The sequence below is a fragment of the Nerophis lumbriciformis genome, linkage group LG01 (assembly GCF_033978685.3).
Source record: "Nerophis lumbriciformis linkage group LG01, RoL_Nlum_v2.1, whole genome shotgun sequence".
NCBI classification, from domain to species: Eukaryota; Metazoa; Chordata; class Actinopteri; order Syngnathiformes; family Syngnathidae; genus Nerophis; species Nerophis lumbriciformis.
In genome coordinates, this window is record NC_084548.2 from 74,509,414 (window position 1) to 74,531,500 (window position 22,087).

Consider the following 22,087-nt stretch of genomic DNA (forward strand, 5'->3'; position numbering starts at 1 on the left):
GACCGGGTGAGAAGACGGGAGGAGAAGACAGGAGAAGGAGATGGGAGGAGGAGATGGGATGAGGAGACAGGATGATGAGACGGGATGAGTAGATGGGAGGAGGAGACGGGAGGAGAAGACGGGAGGAGACGACAAGATGAGGAGACGGGATGAGGAGACGGGAGGAGGAGACAAGAGGAGGAAATGGGAGAAGACGGGAGGAAAAGACGGGATGAGAAGACAAGAGGAGAAGACGGTAGGAGAAGACAGGAGGACAAGACGGAATGAGAAGACGAAATGAGGAGAGGGAATGAGGAGAAGACGGGATGAGAAGACGGGAGGAGGAGACGGGAGGAGGAGACGGGAGGAGGAGACGGGAGGAGGAGACGGGAGGAGGAGACGGGATGAGAAGACGGGAGGAGAAGACAAGATGAGGAGACGGGTTGAGGAGACGGGATGAGGAGACGGGATGAGAAGACCGGATAAGAAGACGGGAGGAGAAGACAAAAGAAGGAGATGGGAGGAGGAGATGGGATGAGGAGACGGGATCAGGAGACGGGATGAGTAGACGGGAGGAGGAGACGGGATGAGAAAATGGGAGGAGACGACAAGATGAGGAGACGGGTTGAGGAGACGGGATGAGGAGATGGAAGGAGGAGACGGGAGGAGAAGACGGGAGGAGAAGACGGGAGGAGAAGACGGGATGAGAAGACGGGAGGAGAAGACGAGATGAGGAGACGGGATGAGGAGACGGGAGGAGCAGACAGGAGGAGGAGACAGGCTGAGAAGAAGACAGGAGAAGACGGGAGGAGAAGACGGGATGAGAAGACAAGAGGAGAAAATGGGAGGAGAAGACGGGAGGAGAAGACGGGAGGAGAAGACGGGAGGAGAAGACGGAATGAGGAGACGGGAGGAGAAGACGGAATGAGGAGACGGGATGAGAAGACGGGAGGAGAAGACGGGAGGAGAAGACGGAATGAGGAGACGGGATGAGAAGACGGGAGAAGACGGGAGGAGAAGACGGGAGGAGGAGACGGGAGGAGGAGACGGGATGAGAAGACGGGATGAGGAGACGGGAGGAGGAGACGGGAGGAGGAGACAGGAGGAGAAGACAGGAGGAGAAGACAGGCTGAGAAGACGGGATGAGGAGACGGGATGAGGAGACGGGAGGAGGAGACGGGAGGAGGAGACAGGAGGAGAAGAAGACAGGAGAAGACGGGAGGAGAAGACGGGAGGAGAAGACAAGAGGAGAAAATGGGAGGAGAAAATGGGAGGAGAAGACGGGAGGAGAAGACGGAATGAGGAGACGGGAGGAGGAGACGGGAGGAGAAGACGGGATGAGAAGACAAGAGGAGAAAATGGGAGGAGAAGACGGGAGGAGAAGACGGAATGAGGAGACGGGAGGAGGAGACGGGAGGAGGAGACGGGATGAGGAGACAGGAGGAGAAGATGGGAGGAGAAGACGGGAGGAGAAGACAGGATGAGGAGACGGGATGAGGAGACGGGAGGAGAAGATGGGAGGAGAAGACGGGAGGAGAAGACAGGATGAGGAGACGGGATGAGGAGATGGGAAGAGGAGACAGGAGGAGGAGACAGGAGGAGAAGACAGGCTGAGAAGAAGACAGGAGGAGACGGGATGAGAAGACAGGATGAGGAGACGGGATGAGGAGACGGAAAGAGGAGACAGGAGGAGGAGACAGGAGGAGAAGACAGGCTGAGAAGAAGACAGGAGGAGACGGGATGAGAAGACGGGATGAGAAGACAAGAGGACAAAATGGGAGGAGAAGACGGGAGGAGGAGACGGGAGGAGTAGATGGGAGGAGTAGACGGGAGGAGGAGACGGGAGGAGAAGACGGGAGAAGGAGACGGGAGGAGGAGACGGGAGGAGAAGATGGGATGAGATGACAGGAGGAGAAGACGGGAGGAGGAGACGGGATGAGGAGACGGGAGGAGAAGACGGGATGAGAAGACAAGAGGACAAAATGGGAGGAGTAGACGGGAGGAGTAGACGGGAGGAGTAGACGGGAGGAGGAGACGGGAGGAGAAGACGGGAGGAGGAGACGGGAGGAGAAGATGGGATGAGATGACAGGAGGAGAAGACGGGAGGAGGAGACGGGAGGAGGAGACAGGAGGAGAAGACGGGATGAGAAGACGGGATGAGAAGACGGGAGGAAAAGACGGGATGAGGAGACGGGATGAGAAGACGGGATGAGAAGACGGGATGAGAAGACGGGAGGAAAAGACGGGATGAGGAGACGGGATGAGAAGACGGGAGGAGAAGACGGGAGGAAAAGACGGGATGAGGAGACGGGATGAGAAGACGGGAGGAAAAGACGGGATGAGGAGACGGGAGGAGAAGACGGGATGAGAAGACGGGATGAGAAGACGGGAGGAAAAGACGGGATGAGGAGACGGGATGAGAAGACGGGATGAGAAGACGGGATGAGAAGACGGGAGGAAAAGACGGGATGAGGAGACGGGATGAGAAGACGGGAGGAGAAGACGGGAGGAAAAGACGGGATGAGGAGACGGGATGAGAAGACGGGAGGAAAAGACGGGATGAGGAGACGGGATGAGAAGACGGGATGAGAAGACGGGATGAGAAGACGGGAGGAAAAGACGGGATGAGGAGACGGGATGAGAAGACGGGATGAGAAGACGGGATGAGAAGACGGGAGGAAAAGACGGGATGAGGAGACGGGATGAGAAGACGGGAGGAGAAGACGGGAGGAAAAGACGGGATGAGGAGACGGGATGAGAAGACGGGAGGAAAAGACGGGATGAGGAGACGGGATGAGAAGACGGGATGAGAAGACGGGATGAGAAGACGGGAGGAAAAGACGGGATGAGGAGACGGGATGAGAAGACGGGATGAGAAGACGGGATGAGAAGACGGGAGGAAAAGACGGGATGAGGAGACGGGATGAGAAGACGGGAGGAGAAGACGGGAGGAAAAGACGGGATGAGGAGACGGGATGAGAAGACGGGAGGAAAAGACGGGATGAGGAGACGGGATGAGAAGACGGGATGAGAAGACGGGATGAGAAGACGGGAGGAAAAGACGGGATGAGGAGACGGGATGAGAAGACGGGATGAGAAGACGGGATGAGAAGACGGGAGGAAAAGACGGGATGAGGAGACGGGATGAGAAGACGGGAGGAGAAGACGGGAGGAAAAGACGGGATGAGGAGACGGGATGAGAAGACGGGATGAGGAGACGGGATGAGAATGAGAGGACTCGATGACTCTTGGGCCCGCTGGCCTTATGATTGCAGCTCAAAGTGATGACATCATCAATGGGTTAGGGTTAGAGTCTTACTGACACAAAAGCAGAGACCCAAACAAAAATGTCCTGAGCACAAAGCTGAGCTTGTGAGATGAGTCGTGTCTCTGAGGAGAACATTTATGTCACTAACTTTGTGTCCAACTTTATTTATGTCACTAACTTTGTGTCCAACTTTATTTATGTCACTAACTTTGTGTCCATCAACTTGTTTTGTGTTGATGATGCATCTTGTTCTTCTTTTTTATTAGTCCCCTTATCTACAACACAAACTAACAAGTATGCGTTAAGTACCACCATAATGACAACATTAAATACAGTAGTGTAGTAGACCTAAGTATTCATTAAGTACCACCATAATGACAACATTAAATACAGTAGTGTAGTAGACCTAAGTATGCGTTAAGTACCACCATAATGACAACATTAAATACAGTAGTGTATTAGACCTAAGTATTCATTAAGTACCACCATAATGACAACATTAAATACAGTAGTGTAGTAGACCTAAGTATTCATTAAGTACCACCATAATGACAACATTAAATACAGTAGTGTAGTAGACCTAAGTATTCATTAAGTACCACCATAATGACAACATTAAATACAGTAGTGTAGTAGACCTAAGTATGCGTTAAGTACCACCATAATGACAACATTAAATACAGTAGTGTAGTAGACCTAAGTATTCATTAAGTACCACCATAATGACAACATTAAATACAGTAGTGTAGTAGACCTAAGTATTCATTAAGTACCACCATAATGACAACATTAAATACAGTAGTGTAGTAGACCTAAGTATTCATTGAGTACCACCATAATGACAACATTAAATACAGTAGTGTAGTAGACCTAAGTATGCGTTAAGTACCACCATAATGACAACATTAAATACAGTAGTGTAGTAGACCTAAGTATTCATTAAGTACCACCATAATGACAACATTAAATACAGTAGTGTAGTAGACCTAAGTATTCATTAAGTACCACCATAATGACAACATTAAATAAAGTAGCGTAGTAGACCTTCCTGACAGTGTGTGTGCGCCTCTTAAATATGTCCCCTAATTTAGTGATTTTTAAAATGATTTTTTTTGGTCCCACTAAAACGTAGTTTGTCTTGACGAAGAAGTCGGGCGTTGTGCACTAATGAGAGCGACACGAGGGTCAGACTACAACTACACACGGATAATGGCCTTGTCACGTAACCATGGCAACAGCAGCCGTCCCGCATGGCCCCGCCCACCTCGCCAGCTCCATTTCATCCAATGAATCAATGACTGCACATGTGACTTCTATCAACACACTTCATAACAACAATACACACTTTGTGTTGACAACATGTGTATCAACACACTTCATAACAACAATACACACTTTGTGTTGACAACATGTGTATCAACACACTTCATAACAACAATACACACTTTGTGTTGACAACATGTGTATAAAGACACTTCATAACAACAATGCACACTTTGTGTTGACAACATGTGTATAAAGACACTTCATAACAACAATACACACTTTGTGTTGACAACATGTGTATAAAGACACTTCATAACAACAATGCACACTTTGTGTTGACAACATGTGTATCAACACACTTCATAACAACAATACACACTTTGTGTTGACAACATGTGTATAAAGACACTTCATAACAACAATACACACTTTGTGTTGACAACATGTGTATAAAGACACTTCATAACAACAATGCACACTTTGTGTTGACAACATGTGTATCAACACACTTCATAACAACAATACACACTTTGTGTTGACAACATGTGTATAAAGACACTTCATAACAACAATACACACTTTGTGTTGACAACATGTGTATAAACACACTTCATAACAACAATACACACTTTGTGTTGACAACATGTGTATAAAGACACTTCATAACAACAATACACACTTTGTGTTGACAACATGTGTATCAACACACTTCATAACAACAATACACACTTTGTGTTGACAACATGTTGGATCCTTCTTTAAAGTAATGGGATGAAAAAAGGCCTTAAAAGAGTAACAATTCATCTTTATAGCAAAATATGAAATATGTTGTGATTGAAGACACCAGCAGGATCTATTTACACCCCCAGGGAGCACATGTGTGTGTGTGTGTGTGTGTGTGTGTGTGTGTGTGTGTGTGTGTGTGTGTGTGTGTGTGTGTGTGTGTGTGTGTGTGTGTGTGTGTTTAGGTGTGTGTGTACAGTGTGTGTGTGTACAGTGTGTGTGTGTGTGTGTGTGTTTATGTGTGTGTGTACAGTGTGTGTGTGTGTGTGTGTGTGTACAGTGTGTGTGTGTGTGTGTGTACATTGTGTACAGTTTGTGGGTACAGTGTCTGTGTACAGTGTGTGTGTGTGTGTGTGTGTGTGTACAGCGTGTGTGTACAATGTGTGTGTACAGTGTGTGTGTGGACTGTGTGTGGACTGTGTGTGTACAGTGTGTGTGTGTGTGTGTGTGTGTGTGTGTGTGTGTGTACAGTGTGTGTGTGGACTGTGTGTGGACTGTGTGTGTACAGTGGGTGTGTGTGTGTGTGTGTGTGTGTGTGTGTGTGTGTGTGTGTGTGTGTGTGTGTGTGTGTGTGTGTGTGTGTGTGTAGTGTGTGTGTCTGTGTACAGTGTGTGTGTATGTGTGTGTGTGTGTGTGTGCAGTGCGTGTGTTCTCATGCAGCATGTGTGTGTGCAGTGCGTGTGTTCTCATGCAGCATGTGTGTGTGTATAGTGTGTATGTTCTCAAGCAATGTGTGTATGATCTCATGCAGCATGTGTGTGTACAGTGTGTGTTCTCATGCAGCATGTGTGTATAGTGTGTGTATTCTCAAGCAATGTGTGTGTGTTCTCATGCAGCATGTGTGTGTATAGTGTGTGTGTTCTCAAGCAATGTTTGTGTGTTCTCATGCAGCATGTGTGTGTACAGTGTGTGTGTTCTCATGCAGTATATGTGTGTATAGTGTGTTTGTTCTCAAGCAATGTGTGTGTGTTCTCATGCAGCGTGTGTGTGTGTGCAGTGCGTGTGTTCTCATGCAACATCTGTGTGTACAGTGTGTGTGTTCTCATGCAGCATGTGTGTGTATAGTGTGTGTATTCTCAAGCAATGTGTGTGTGTTCTCATGCAGCATGTGTGTGTGTGTTCTCATGCAGCGTGTGTGTGTGTACATTGTGTGTGTTCTCACGCAATGTGTGTGTGTGTGTGTGTACAGTGTGTGTTTTCATGCAGCGTGTGTGTGTGTGTTCTCATGCAGCGTGTGTGTGTGTGTACATTGTGTGTGTTCTCACGCAATGTGTGTGTGCGTGTGTGTGTGTGTGTACAGTGTGTGTTCTCATGCAGCGTGTGTGTGTGTACATTATGTGTGTTCTCACGAAATGTGTGTGTGTGTGTACAGTGTGTGTTTTCATGCAGCGTGTGTGTGTGTGTTCTCATGCAGCGTGTGTGTGTGTGTACATTGTGTGTGTTCTCACGCAATGTGTGTGTGTGTGTGTGTGTACAGTGTGTGTTTTCATGCAGCGTGTGTGTGTGTGTGTGTGTGTGTGTGTTCTCATGCAGCGTGTGTGTGTGTGTGTGTGTACAGTGTGTGTGTGTTCTCATGCAGCGTGTGTGTGTACAGTGTGTGTGTACAGTGTGTGTGTGTGTGTGTGTGTACAGTGTGTGTTCTCCTGCAGCATGTGTGTGTGTGTGTACAGTGTGTGTGTTCTCATGCAGCGTGTGTGCGTGTACAGTGTGTGTGTGTTCTCATGCAGCATGCGTGTGTACAGTGTGTGTTCTCATGCAGCATGTGTGTGTACAGTGTGTGTGTTTTCATGCAGCATGTGTGTGTACAGTGTTTGTGATCTCATGCAGTGTGTGTGTACAGTGTGTGTGTTCTCATGCAATGTGTGTGTACAGTGTGTGTGTTCTCATGCAGTATGTGTGTGTATAGTGTGTTTGTTCTCAAGCAATGTGTGTGTGTTCTCATGCAGCGTGTGTGTGTGTACAGTGTGTGTGTTCTCATGCAGCGTGTGTGTGTGTGTGTGTGTGTGTGTGCAGTGTGTGTGTTCTCATGCAACATCTGTGTGTACAGTGTGTGTGTTCTCATGCAATGTGTGTGTACAGTGTGTGTGTGTTCTCATGCAGCGTGTGTGTGTACAGTGTGTGTGTTCTCAAGCAATGTGTGTGTGTTCTCATGCAGCATGTGTGTGTACAGTGTGTGTGTTTCCATGCAGCATGTGTGTGTACAGTGTGTGTTCTCCTGCAGCATGTGTGTGTGTGTGTACAGTGTGTGTGTTCTCATGCAGCGTGTGTGTGTGTGTACATTGTGTGTGTTCTCACGCAATGTGTGTGTGTGTGTGTGTGTGTGTGTGTGTGTGTACAGTGTGTGTTCTCATGCAGCGTGTGTGTGTGTACATTATGTGTGTTCTCACGAAATGTGTGTGTGTGTGTGTACAGTGTGTGTTTTCATGCAGCGTGTGTGTGTGTGTTCTCATGCAGCGTGTGTGTGTGTACATTGTGTGTGTTCTCACGCAATGTGTGTGTGTGTGTGTGTGTACAGTGTGTGTTTTCATGCAGCGTGTGTGTGTGTGTGTGTGTGTGTGTTCTCATGCAGCGTGTGTGTGTGTGTGTGTGTGTGTACAGTGTGTGTGTGTTCTCATGCAGCGTGTGTGTGTACAGTGTGTGTGTACAGTGTGTGTGTGTGTGTGTGTACAGTGTGTGTGTACAGTGTGTGTGTGTGTGTGTACAGTGTGTGTGTTCTCAAGTTCTGATAACATAATTGTGCTCAGGTGCGTGGGATGGAGATGTAGCTGCGAGTCAGCAGGAAGTGGAGTGTGTGTGTGTGTGTGTGTGTGTGTGTGTGTGTGTGTGTGTGTGTGTGTGAGTGTGTGTGTGTGTGTGTGTGTGTGCGTGCGTGTTGCAGCCTCACCGACACACGCAGCTCGGCGTGGCGGCCCATCAGCCCATCAGCCGCCGCGCGGTGGACGGCGTCTGACCCGGCGGAGTCCAATTAGAGGCGCTAGGAAGCACTCAGACTCTGCTGGCTGACACACAACACACACTTTTAATAGGGACACACTTTTAATGAGTGCATGGTCGGGGCGGAGTGTGGGAGTGGGAGTGGGAGTGGGAGTGGGAGTGGGCTCGCTGCTGGCTGAAGGTTAGCGCTAGCAGGGGAGAGAAATGAGTGTCATTTACATAGCAGGCCACTAGGTGGTGATGTCACCACTAGAGTGGTGATGTCACCACTAGAGGGGTGATGTCACTTTGTCATGAAACGCCACTCATCAAGTAAAAAGTGACCTAACAGTCTCAGGTGTCCCAACACAAGTTTGTTTACTTCCAATATCACACCCATACTGGAAACTTTATCGATATCAATCCCATTCGATATCAGCATGAATCCTACATACTTTTATTTTGTAGAGTGTTTGGTACCGGAAAGTTATTTTGATACTTTGCGACCACAAAAAGTGTCATTATTTTCTTTATTGTAACAAAACATCTTAGTGTAGATGAAACATATGTTTATTATTGTCATTTAGTCCTTAAATAAAATAGACAACTTGTCTTTTAGTAGTAAGTAAACAAACAAAGACTCCTAATTAGTCTATGCAGTAACATATTGTGTCATTTATACACCTATTATTTTGTACACATTATGAGGGACAAACTGTACAAATGTTTCATAATATAAACAACGTTCACACGTATCCACAATTTTGCTTTTTGCATTTTTTTTTTGCACCATGACTAGGGAAGGTTGTTTGGATTGTGTCTAGTGTTGTCCCGATACCAATAGTTTGGTACCAGTACAGGCACCAAAATTTATTTGAATATTTTCGATACTTTTGTAAATAAAGGGGACCACCAAAAAATGTCATCATTGTCTTTATTTTACTAAAAAATGTTAGTGTAGATGAAACATATGTTTATTATTGTCATTTAGTCCTTAAATAAAATAGTGAACATACTAGACAACTTGTCTTTTAGTAGTAAGTAAACAAACAAAGACTCCTAATTAGTCTATGCAGTAACATATTGTGTCATTTATACACCTATTATTTTGTACACATTATGAGGGACAAACTGTACAAATGTTTCATAATATAAACAACGTTCACACGTATCCACAATTTTGCTTTTTGCATTTTTTTTTTTTTTTGCACCATGACTAGGGAAGGTTGTTTGGATTGTGTCTAGTGTTGTCCCGATACCAATAGTTTGGTACCAGTACGGGCACCAAAATTTATTTGAATACTTTCGATACTTTTGTAAATAAAGGGGACCACAAAAAGATTTCATCATTGTCTTTATTTTACTAAAAAATGTTAGTGTGGATGAAACGTATGTTTATTATTGTCATTTAGTCCTTAAATAAAATAGACAACTTGTCTTTTAGTAGTAAGTAAACAAACAAAGACTCCTAATTAGTCTATGCAGTAACATATTGTGTCATTTATACACCTATTATTTTGTACACACTATGAGGGACAAACTGTAAAAATGTTTCATAATACAAACAACGTTCACACGTATCCACAATTTTGCTTTTTGCTTTTTTTTTTTGCACCATGACTAGGGAAGGTTGTTTGGATTGTGTCTAGTGTTGTTCCCGATACCAATAGTTTGGTACCAGTACGGGCACCAAAATTTATTTGAATACTTTCGATACTTTTGTAAATAAAGGGGACCACAAAAAATGTCATTATTGTCTTTATTGTAACAAAAAATGTTAGTGTACATGAAACATACGTTTATTATTGTCATTTAGTCCTTAAATAAAATGTTGAACATACTAGACAACTTGTCTTTTAGTAGTAAGTAAACAAACAAAGACTCCTAATTAGTCTATGCAGTAACATATTGTGTCATTTATCTACTTATCATTTTGTCTATATTATGGAGGGACAAACTGTAAAAATGTTTCATAATATATACAAAGTTCACACGTATCCACAATTTAGCATTTTGCATTTTTTTTGCACCATGACTAGGGAAGGTTGTTTGGATTGTGTCTAGGGTTGTCCCGATACCAATAGTTTGGTACCAGTACGGGCACCAAAATTTATTTGAATACTTTCGATAATTTTGTAAATAAAGGGCACCACAAAAAAATGTCATTATTGTCTTTATTTTACTAAAAAATGTTAGTGTAGATGAAACATATGTTTATTATTGTCATTTAGTCCTTAAATAAAATAGTGAACATACTAGACAACTTGTCTTTTAGTAGTAAGTAAACAAACAAAGACTCCTAATTAGTCTATGCAGTAACATATTGTGTCATTTATACACCTATTATTTTGTACACATTATGAGGGACAAACTGTAAAAATGTTTCATAATATAAACAACGTTCACACGTTTCCACAATTTTGCCTTTTGCATTTTTTTTTGCACCATGACTAGGGAAGGTTGTTTGGATTGTGTCTAGTGTTGTCCCGATACCAATAGTTTGCTACCAGTACAGGTACCAAATTTTTTCCGATACTTTCGATGCTTTTCGATACTTTTCTAAATAAAGGGTACCACAAAAAAAATCATTATTGTCTTTATTGTAACAACAAATGTTAGTGTAGATGAAACATATGTTTATTATTGTAATTTAGTCCTTCAATAAAATAGTGAACATACTAGACAACTTGTCTTTTAGTAGTAAGTAAACAAACAAAGACTCCTAATTAGTCTATGCAGTAACATATTGTGTCATTTATACACCTATTATTTTGTACACATTATGAGGGACAAACTGTAAAAATGTTTCATAATATAAACAACGTTCACACGTATCCACAATTTTGCTTTTTGCATTTTTTTTTTTTTTTTGCACCATGACTAGGGAAGGTTGTTTGGATTGTGTCTAGTGTTGTCCCGATACCAATAGTTTGGTACCAGTACGGGTACCAAAATTTATTTGAATACTTTCGAAACTTTTGTAAATAAAGGGGACCACATAACAATTTCATTATTGTCTTTATTTTACTAAAAAATGTTAGTGTAGATGAAACATATGTTTATTATTGTCATTTAGTCCTTAAATAAAATAGTGAACATACTAGACAACTTGTCTTTTAGTAGTAAGTAAACAAACAAAGACTCCTAATTAGTCTATGCAGTAACATATTGTGTCATTTATACACCTATTATTTTGTACACATTATAAAGGACAAACTGTAAAAATGTTTCATTATATCTACGACGTTCACACGTATCCAAAATTTGGCATTTTGCTTCTTTTTTTTTTGCACCATGACTAGGGAAGGTTGTTTGGATTGTGTCTAGTGTTGTCCCGATACCAATAGTTTGGTACCAGTACGGGCACCAAAATGTATTTGAATACTTTCGATACTTTTGTAAATAAAGGGGACCACAAAAAAATTTCATTATTGTCTTTATTTTACTAAAAACTGTTAGTGGAGATTAAACTTATGTTTATTATTGTCATTTAGTCCTTAAATAAAATAGTGAACATACTAGACAACTTGTCTTTTAGTAGTAAGTAAACAAACAAAGACTCCTAATTAGTCTATGCAGTAACATATTGTGTCATTTATACACCTATTATTTTGTACACATTATGAGGGACAAACTGTACAAATGTTTCATAATATAAACAACGTTCACACGTATCCACAATTTTGCTTTTTGCATTTTTTTTTTTTGCACCATGACTAGGGAAGGTTGTTTGGATTGTGTCTAGTGTTGTCCCAATACCAATAGTTTGGTACCAGTACGGGCACCAAAATGTATTTGAATACTTTCGATACTTTTGTAAATAAAGGGGACCACATAAAAATGTCATTATTGTCTTTATTTTACTAAAAAATGTTAGTGTAGATGAAACATATGTTTATTATTGTCATTTAGTCCTTAAATAAAATAGACAACTTGTCTTTTAGTAGTAAGTAAACAAACAAAGACTCCTAATTAGTCTATGCAGTAACATATTGTGTCATTTATACACCTATTATTTTGTACACTTTATGAGGGACAAACTGTAAAAATCATTTACTGTTAATATATGCTTATTTTCTGTTTTAACATGTTCTATCTACACTTCTGTTAAAATGTAATAATCACTTATTCTTCTCTTCTTTCATACTTGACATTAGTTTTGGATGATACCACACATTTAGGTACCGATTCGATACCAAGTAGTTACAGGATCATACATTGGTCAAATTCAAAGTCCTCATGTGTCCAGGGACATATTTACTGACTTTATAAACATAATATGATGTTTTTAAAATGAAAAAATATTTTGTGATGCTAAAAAATATCAATGTGATCATAGTAGTATCGATTAGATACTTGATATCATTACAGTGGATGTCAGGTGTAGATCCACCCATGGCATTTGTTTACATTGTGACGGCGGTGAGCTATTGTATCCTCCTACGGTGTGTAGTGAAGCATGTTTCGCTATTCCTCCTCCTCCAGTGATAACGCTACTTGTAAGAAACTTACTTTATTTGTCGTCACGGAGGCGAGGATTAGTGATTTAGAAGTAGTGTTTCAGTGTTATAACATCTTAACTTTTTCCAGCAAAATGCGTCCATTCTCCCTTTTTTCTATCTACACACTGTGTCTGCTTGTAAGTACTCTGTGTGTGTGCGCTGCCCAACATGCTCCCTCTGCTGGTAAAACCAGCAATGTCACGATGTGACGTCAAACAGTCTTGTACCGTTTTTGATTCATTAGTACGGCAATACTCCTAGTTAGTCTATGCAGTAACATATTGTGTCATTTATACACCTATTATTTTGTACACATTAAAAGGGACAAGCAGTACAAAATGGACTCAGACAACCCTAATTTGTATATAAGGGGGCTATTTATCCACGAAATGTGTAAAAAAAAGACCAAAAAACAGAACGCTGATTCTGAGATATTTGGGGGCTTGCTCGGGGCTTTATTTTTCTCGGGTTTAAGTGAAGGGGTTGAAGTGACACACCTCACCGTGAGCACACCTTTCTCCTCCCCAGGTGCTCCCGGAGGAACCGCTGCGACCGCGCCAGCGAGCCCTACCGCTTCGCCGCCTCTCTGGACCAGTGCGTGAAGGCCACCGTGCACCCGGACAGCATCGCAGTGTCCGAGCCCAGCGTGACAGTAAGTTTGCAGTTTGCACACATAATGAAAAAGCACTCAGGCGTTAATGAAATGAATAAACAGGCTCATCTACATACCCGCTTGCCCACGTAGGGACGCCAAAAAGGCCTGCAATAACTCCCTGGTCTTGATTGTGTGCGCCATGCATAAACATGAGGCGGGAAGGGTTCATAAGAGCTTCGTGTTGGCGTTTCAGCGCCCGTACGCTCGCTCGCTCGCTCGCTACCTTAGAAGTCTGCACGCTCGCCAAGATGTGTTTGTGTGGGAGGCTGAGTGGGCGTCGAAAGTTGCCCGGCGAACTTCGGGGCCAAAACGTGTGTGAGCATACGCTGGAGACTCCTGCGTGGAAACAACACATGAGGAGGAATTGCGCGCGGAAGCCGAAAGGCCAAGGCCGAACCGAAGTGCTAACAGTTAGCACTATAGCCCGTTAGCGTCAAGTAACAAAATGGGCGAAACAAACCCAGCATGCAATAGCGTTAACGTGCTAAAAAGTTAACATGCTTGAAAGAACAAAATGAACCAAAGTGCTAACAGTTAGCACTATAGCCCGTTAGCGTCTAGTAACAAAATGGGCGAAACAAACCCAGCATGCAATAGCGTTAACGTGCTAAAAAGTTAACATGCTTGAAAGAACAAAATGAACCAAAGTGCTAACGGTTAGCACGACAGGCCGTTAGCGTCAAGTAACAAAATGCCGGAGGTGGCAAGTCATTGTTTTGCAAGTCATAAGTAGGGATGATGCTCCAAAACGAGGAAGATACAGCCATGGCGACGCCGACGACGAGTCAGATGAAGAAATACGTTTTGTTGCACCTTTTCTGCTTGAGTCCGGCGATTAGTTGCAAATCTTGCTTTATTGATTGCTTCCACACAGCCAATCCAACACAAAACAAACTAGTCCCGCCCGCACTCACGCTACCGCTCCCTCTCTTCTCCCGCCCACACACTCACTGACGTCACTTACCTCACATGTTCACCTATTAAAGGGCCACACACACACACACACATACGCTACTCTCATAACAGCTTGTAAATTCCAAGCCGCAGCTGCGATTGTAGTAGTGGACTACCAAGTGCTTGGCACTGAAGATCTTCCTCAGAAGCAAAGAATGACCGGTTTTGGGCCATACTAGGGAGAGATGGAAGATTCCAGACTCTAGTGCATTTGATGAAAGCACTTTTGTGCGTGCCACACAGCAATGCATCATCAGAGAGGGTGTTCAGCATGCTTAGAAAAATAGTGACGGAGAATAGAACAAGGATGCACAACTCAACCCTTTACTCAACAATGAGTAGATGAGTGTTATGTGTGTGTATATGTGGAAATAAATGAACACTGAAATTCAAGTATTTATTTTATTTATATATACATATATATATATAATAAAATAAATATATATATATATATATATATATATATATATATATATATATATATATATATATATATATATATATATACCAAAAAGCCCTTGATGAAAGCGGATACAATTTCACCCTCACCTATGAACCCACGCCAGGAAACCAACCAAAAAAGAACAGAAAACGAAACGACATCATCTGGTACAACCCCCCATACAGCAAAAACGTCTCAACTAACATTGGACACAAATTTCTCAATCTGATTGACAAACACTTTCCCAAAGACAACACCCTAAGAAAAGTATTCAACAAGAACAACATTAAATTGAGCTACAGCTGCATGAACAATATACGACAAGTTATCTCAAACCACAACAAAACAATTGCAAATGAGCCGTCGGCCCCCGGACAGAGCGACTCCAAAACCAACAAAGGCTGCAACTGCCGAAAGAAACCTGATTGCCCTCTCAACGGGGGGTGCTTACAAACATCAGTTGTCTACCAATCTAAGGTAACACGCAAGGACATTAACACATCCGACACATATGTAGGATTAACCGAGGGAGAGTTCAAAACCAGATGGAACAATCACAAGGCTTCTTTCAGGAACCAAAACCTACGGAATACCACAGAACTCAGCAAACACATTTGGGACCTCAAAGACAATAATGTTGAATATTCAATAACATGGCAAATTCTTGCATCCAGCACACCTTACAATAGTGGTAATAAAAGATGCAACCTATGCTTGAAAGAGAAACTGTTTATTATTTACCGTCCAGACCTGTCATCCCTCAACAAGCGCAGCGAAATTGTAACAGCATGCCGCCACAGACGGAAACACCTCCTAGGTAACACATGAGCCAATCACCACGCCCCTACGCCAGCCTGTACCCACCCACTCTGTGCCCTATATAAACCATGGTATGCGAATGCTCCCATTAAAATCTCCTGATGATTGAGGGTACCCCCCCCCCCCCCCTCATGAAACTGGCCTGTAGAGATGAAATAGTCTTGTGATTTTTTTCCCACACATACATATATATATATATATATATATATATATATATATATATATATATATATATATATATATATATATGAAATACTTGACTTGGTGACTTCTATCTGTAAATATACTCCTCCCCTCTTAACCACGCCCCCCGCCCCACCCCCGACCACGCCCACCCCACCTCCCGAAATCGGAGGTCTGTTAAAGTCTAAGACTTTACATGTTGTCAAGTCCAGTCTAAAGTCATCAAATTCATGAATCGAGACCAAGTCATGTGACTCGAGTCCACACCTCGGCTAATTAGGAGTCTTTGTTTGTTTACTTACTACTAAAAGACAAGTTGTCTAGTATGTTCACTATTTTATTTAAGGACTAAATGACAATAATAAACATATGTTTCATGTACTCTAACATTTTTTGTTACAATAATGACATTTTTTGTGGTCCCTTTATTTAGAAAAGTATCAAAGTATTTTGGTACCGGTACCAGTACCAAAATATTGGTATGGAGACAACCCTAATTTGGAGGTACATTGAAGTGTTGAGTTTTGTCACGTTCAAACACTGAGGACATCTATGAAACAAGACAAAAGGCAAGGAATCAAACAGAGACAGAATTCAATTTGGACTCAATATTGAGGAGAGACACGGCCACTGCACTCTCTGTACAGACGAAGAAGGTTTTCGTCTCCTCTTTTATTCAGATGTTCAATGTTCACGCACCAACACATGTCACAGCAGGAATGGGGAGTATGTAAAACAGTCATTGTTTTCGGTCGCTTTGAAAGACCAAGAAGAGGATTTCTCGGGCTTGGGCTCTTCCTGGATCCGGCTGGGGCAGGTGTTGGAGGACAATGGACAACCCCTCCCGTCTCCTGACCACAGTTGCTTCAAAAGAATCTCAGTAAAACTAAAAACTAAAATAATGCTATTTGGTAATAGTAGAAAAGAGCATCAAATACAAATAGACGGAGTAGACATTGAAAGGGTAAAATAAACTAGATTTTTGGGAGTATTAATAGATGATCAAATGAACTGGAAATCTCATATACAAAACATACAACATAAGGTGGCAAAAAACATTTCAATAATGAATAAAGCAAAATATGTCCTGGGCCAAAAATCACTACATATTCTCTACTGCTCGCTAGTGTTACCATATCTGAGTTATTGGTGGAAATATGGGGAAATAACTACAAATGTGCGCTACATTCGCTAACCGTGTTACAAAAAAGATCAGTTAGAATTAAAGCTGCAAGCAGCGTTGTTCGGGCCCGCGTATTTGGCAGGTGCTAGTCCTAAGTGTCCCAATACTTTTGTCTACTTTTAGTCTGAAGTGTCCCAATACTTTTGTCTAGTGTACCTACCTTGTCTGCATTGTGTGGGCACGTTGGTGCTTCCTGCTTTTAAGCAGCCATCTTAAAAAAAACAGTAGCGCCGCAGCATCAGCGCAGCGGGTCTTTGAAGGGTCATAAAATCAAAACCGGAGCAGGTATTAAAAAACTGTTCTGTCAAGGGTTTAATCTCTCACCTGTGTTAGTTTGAAGGCGAAACGACAAACGCGCTCAGAGGAGATAGTTTTTGAAGGAAGGTGACCGGTTTTTACAAAAAAATTGTTTTGAAGGGGGAATAGCAAACTTCCTGTTGATTTTTGCTGGGGGTTGTCAATTTATGAAATGTAGGTCTAAGTAAGACCTACATAGAGGTTTTTGTTTCATGTCTCTCCGACCTTCCCAGTGGGAGTTACAGGCAGTTTTGTAATTTTTTTCTCCTGAGGAGCAGTTATTTCTGCGTTTTATAAAAAAAATTGCGGTAGAGCACAATTTTTAGATTTGGGGTTAGGTTTTTTCATTAGATCACAGTTTTAGCCAGTCCTGATGTGTGCGTTAATTTTGGTGATTTTTGAAGCGTGTTAAGGGGGTCAAATTACAGCTCAAAGAGGCAAAAGTGACTGTTTTTAGTACTTTTTTGTGTTGAAGGGGGAATAGCCAACTTCCTGTTGATTTTAGCCCGAGAATGTACCATTATAAAAGCTAGGTCTGAGTCAGACGTACATAGAGGTTTTTGTTTCATGTCTGTCCGACCTTCCTAGTGGGAGTTACAGGCAGTCTAGTTGTTTTTTTCCTAGGGGGCGCTAGAGCGCAATTTTGAGTTTTGTGGTTTGTTTTTTTTACTAAAAGGCAATTTTCGCAGGTCCTGATGTGTGGGTCAAATATGGTGAGTTTTGAAGCATGTTAAGTGGGTCAAATTAGTGCTCAAAGAGGCGGCGGAAGAATAAAGAAAAAAGAATAATAAAACCTTACAAATTCAATAGGTCCTTATGTCCCATTGCATAAGGACTCCCTTTGGGAGTCCTTTTGCAATGGGCCGTGCGGGCCCTAATAATACATAATGTTGGATATAGAGAACATTTATTTATTAAGTCAGAAATATTAAAGTTTGGTGATTTGGTAAAATTGCAAACAGCTAAAATGATGTACAAAGCAAACTATAACCTGCTACCAAAAAATGTACAACAATTCTTCTCAACTAAAGAGGAGAAATAATTGAAAACATTTATATGCACGTACAACACTTAGAACTTTTAGCATATCAGTATGTGGAATTAAATGATGGAATGGATGAAGTAAAGAAGTTAAAGATTGTACTGATATGATCCAGTGTAAGAGGTTGTTCAAAATAATAGTGCTTACAGAGTACAAAGAAGAAGAATTATGAGAAATACTTTCAACTAGGGCTGCAGCTAACGATTATTTTTCTATCGATTAATCTATCGATTATTATTTTTTCGATTAATCGGTTAATCTATAGATTATTTTTTCGATTAATCTATAGATTATTTTTCCTTTTACCGATTTTTTTTTTTTATTTATTTAAAATGAAGAGGAAAAAATAAATGTAGGCCAGTTTTTTCAAAAGGCATGGCTTTTATTTACAACAAAAAAAGGAAAAAGACCCTTTTTTATTTCAACCGTACATCCCGTCAAAAGCCTAAAGACTGACTGCACAGTTCCTGTCTTCACAATAAAAGTGCCGCTCCATCGCGCCTGCGCTTTCAAAACAAGAGTCTCCGAAAGCCAGCGCAAACAAGCTAGCAAGCTACGGAGTTTGCCGCCAATGTATTTCTTGTAAAGTGTATAAAAACGAATATGGAAGCTGGACAAATAAGATGCCAAAAACCAACCACTTTCATGTGGTATTAGACAGAAAGGAGGAACTTTTTTTCTCCTCCATTTGAAAACGTGGATGTTATCATCACTACTGTCTGATTCCAATCAATGCAAGTCATCAGAATCAGGTAATACACCAACTTATATTCTTGTCTTCATGAAAGAAAGGAATCTATATGTGTTAAACATGCATGTATATTCATTAAAACACCTTTAACATGTAAACAAAAACGGCAAAATAAATAAATATAAATTATATACTGTATATATATGTGTGTGTGTATGTATATATATATATATATATATATATATATATATAAATGTGTATATATATATATATATATATATATATATATATATATATATATATATATATATATATTAGGGCTGCAGCTAACGATTATTTTTCTATCGATTAATCTATAGATTATTTTTTCGATTAATCGGTTAATCTATAGATTATTTTTTCGATTAATCTATAGATTATTTTTCCTTTTACCGATTTTTTTTTAATTTATTTAAAATGAAGAGGAAAAAATAAATGCAGGCCAGTTTTTTCAAAAGGCATGGCTTTTATTTACAAAAAAAAAAAGTATGGCCACTAGTCAGTCAACATTGACAACAACATGACAAAATATTCTGTAACAATGTAAACATTTAAAACTTTTAACATTTAACAAAATTAAAAGTAGCTTATTTGCTTTTTAATGTGCAAATATAAAAGTAAACATCCAGTGCAAATCTTAATATTCTGGAATAGTATAAGCATTTCAAAAGTAAAAGTATTGCTTATTTTTGCTTTAAAATGTGCAAAAATAAAGATAAACATCCAATACAAAAAAGTGCAAAACGGAAATATTCTGTAACAAGTGTAAACATTTCAACAAAAGTAAAAGTATTGCTTATTTGCTAAAATGTGCAAAAATAAAGCTAAACATCCAATACAAAAAAGTGTACAGTGTAAACATTTCAACAAAAGTAAAAGTATTGCTTATTTTGCTTAATAACACAACAATGATAGTATGATTAAAGTGAAAGTGAATTGTTGGTTTGTACATAGTATATGTAACTGTTAATGTTGTAAAAGGTATTTGCACAACTAATTAACGTTAGCGTTTGTGACACGTCTTGTGCCGTGGGGTTCTTTCAGGACCGACAGACTGAACGCCAGACGGCTTTGCCAGGTTTACAATCTTTTAATTTTACACAAAGTCTTTTCTCTTCCAACTGCGCGGATCACCTGGGCACGATTGCCGCTCGCTCGCCGCCGCCGCCTCTCCACAGCGTTAAAGAGGAGCGCGTCTTTGTAAACACTGAACAGGCACGCCAAACGCGCCTCTCAGAGCGAAACGGTGCTTTAGTTTACGAATTTACAACGCAGATACAAATGACACATTCATGTTTTTGTGTAATAATGACAACGTATACGCACGCGGACGATTGACTTGTTGATGGTGATGGCAAGAACGCTGTCGGGGGTTTTCTTTTCAAATGTTCGTTCATAGCCGTTGTGCTGCTATGATAGGCCATTTCCGCTCGACACAGTGTGCATACAACAACATTATTAGGCCGTTTATTGAAATACTCCCACACTTTTGACGACTTTTGGCGTGCTTTTTTCCCCTCGCTCGCATCGTCTGCTTTGCGCTCCGCCATGACAGTAAAGTAGTGTGACGTAAATATGCGACGCGCCGACGCACAAAAACGGCGTCGACGTATTTACGTAACCGATGACGTCGACTACGTCGACGCGTCGTTTCAGCCTTACTTTCAACCTTATTGAAAATAAGATATTCTTCATCTCAGTATGTTAATAATGACTGAATTAATTAATTAATTAGATATTACAAAACTGTTGTATACTAATTCATAGATGTTATTTTATTATATAAAAAGGTCAGTAAATGATTCTATATATTTGTAAACGCTTGAAGTGGGAAAGGGGTAGGATTAAATAAGCTTTGCTTCTTCCTACTCCTTTTCGGGCATGATGTAAAATTAAATGATATGAAATTGTGCGATGTGTTATGATGTAAGTGTGTTCATGTTCCAAATAAACTAAAGAAAGAAAAGAAAGAAAAGGGCAGCGGGTCGTAAATAGCGTTGACTTCAAAGAGAGTTCGTTGAACACTTCAAAGAGAGTTCCTCTGGAAGTTGAGCAGATCCTGCCGTCTCTCCGTGTTGAAATCACAGTGACAGCATTCATCTTCTTATCAGGAACACAATGCAACACAACGTTTCTTTTGTGATAACTTACAAACAATTATTCCAACAAGTTTAGAGTTCAACACGAAGATTCGCCACACTCTAACCGCTAATATTGACCGCTGCTTAAAGCTGACATTTCTCAGGCGATAATTTCCGCACCAAAAAAAAAATTCCGCGGGGCCCCCGGTTTAGCTATCGCCATGACGACGCCTCCTCCCGCCCAGGAGCAATAAAACACGGAGGAAACAATCCAGTCACCTTTATCGCGCCTCACGCCAATTAGGCCAGCCTGCTTCAGGAAAAAGGCGAAAAGACTCGACACTCGGGAGACGAGACGACTTTGTGTAGCGGCGACTTTGGAGTGTTTATCCGCCACGCAGACGCCTCTCTACCCCGCTGGCACGAGGAGGCTAATTAGCGCGAGAGGTTACTCGGGGAATTCAACGTTGGACAAAAGGCGTTGATTGCTGTAATCAAGCATCTCTGCCAAAATTGTCCCCGATTGGTTCGTTTGGGACGGAAGTAAACTCACTTTAGTTCACCAAAGTCTTCGCTCTCCTTCCATAATTAAACATGAGCGAAATTGTTTAAACACAAACAAGAAACGACTTTTAAATTCTGGATATTGTAACCTCACGCTGTTCATGTTACACAGACTTATCTTACTTGGAAACATTTGGGAATTGTTCCCCCTATCCATTTTATCTTTCCCGTTCATTAAGTATTTATTCCAAAGTTTACGCTGCTACAGAAAGAAAGAAAGAAAGGAGTGGAAGGAGAGAGAGAGAGACAAAGAAGTCTTCAAGATGTTTACATCTGCTTTGAGAAATGTGAGAAGGAGGAGGAAGGGTAGGCTCATGAGCAAAACATCTGATTGTCATGTCGGCACAACCGGGAAGGTTTTACTTAAACATTCAACAAGCAGAAGAAAACATTTGAAGAGGAGCCTAAACTACAAAGCCCCAAAAA

The 22,087-nt window shown here is 41.3% G+C and overlaps 1 protein-coding gene across 1 annotated transcript in view; it reads left to right on the top strand.

Moving 5' to 3' along the window:
- Positions 1 to 22,087, top strand: part of plxna2 (plexin A2) — a 665,104-nt gene that overhangs the window by 383,761 nt on the left and 259,256 nt on the right. The window contains exon 6 of the mRNA XM_061925716.2: positions 13,240 to 13,363. Within this exon, the coding sequence (XP_061781700.2) occupies positions 13,240 to 13,363 (124 nt within the window). The remainder of the gene's footprint in view (positions 1 to 13,239; positions 13,364 to 22,087) is intronic.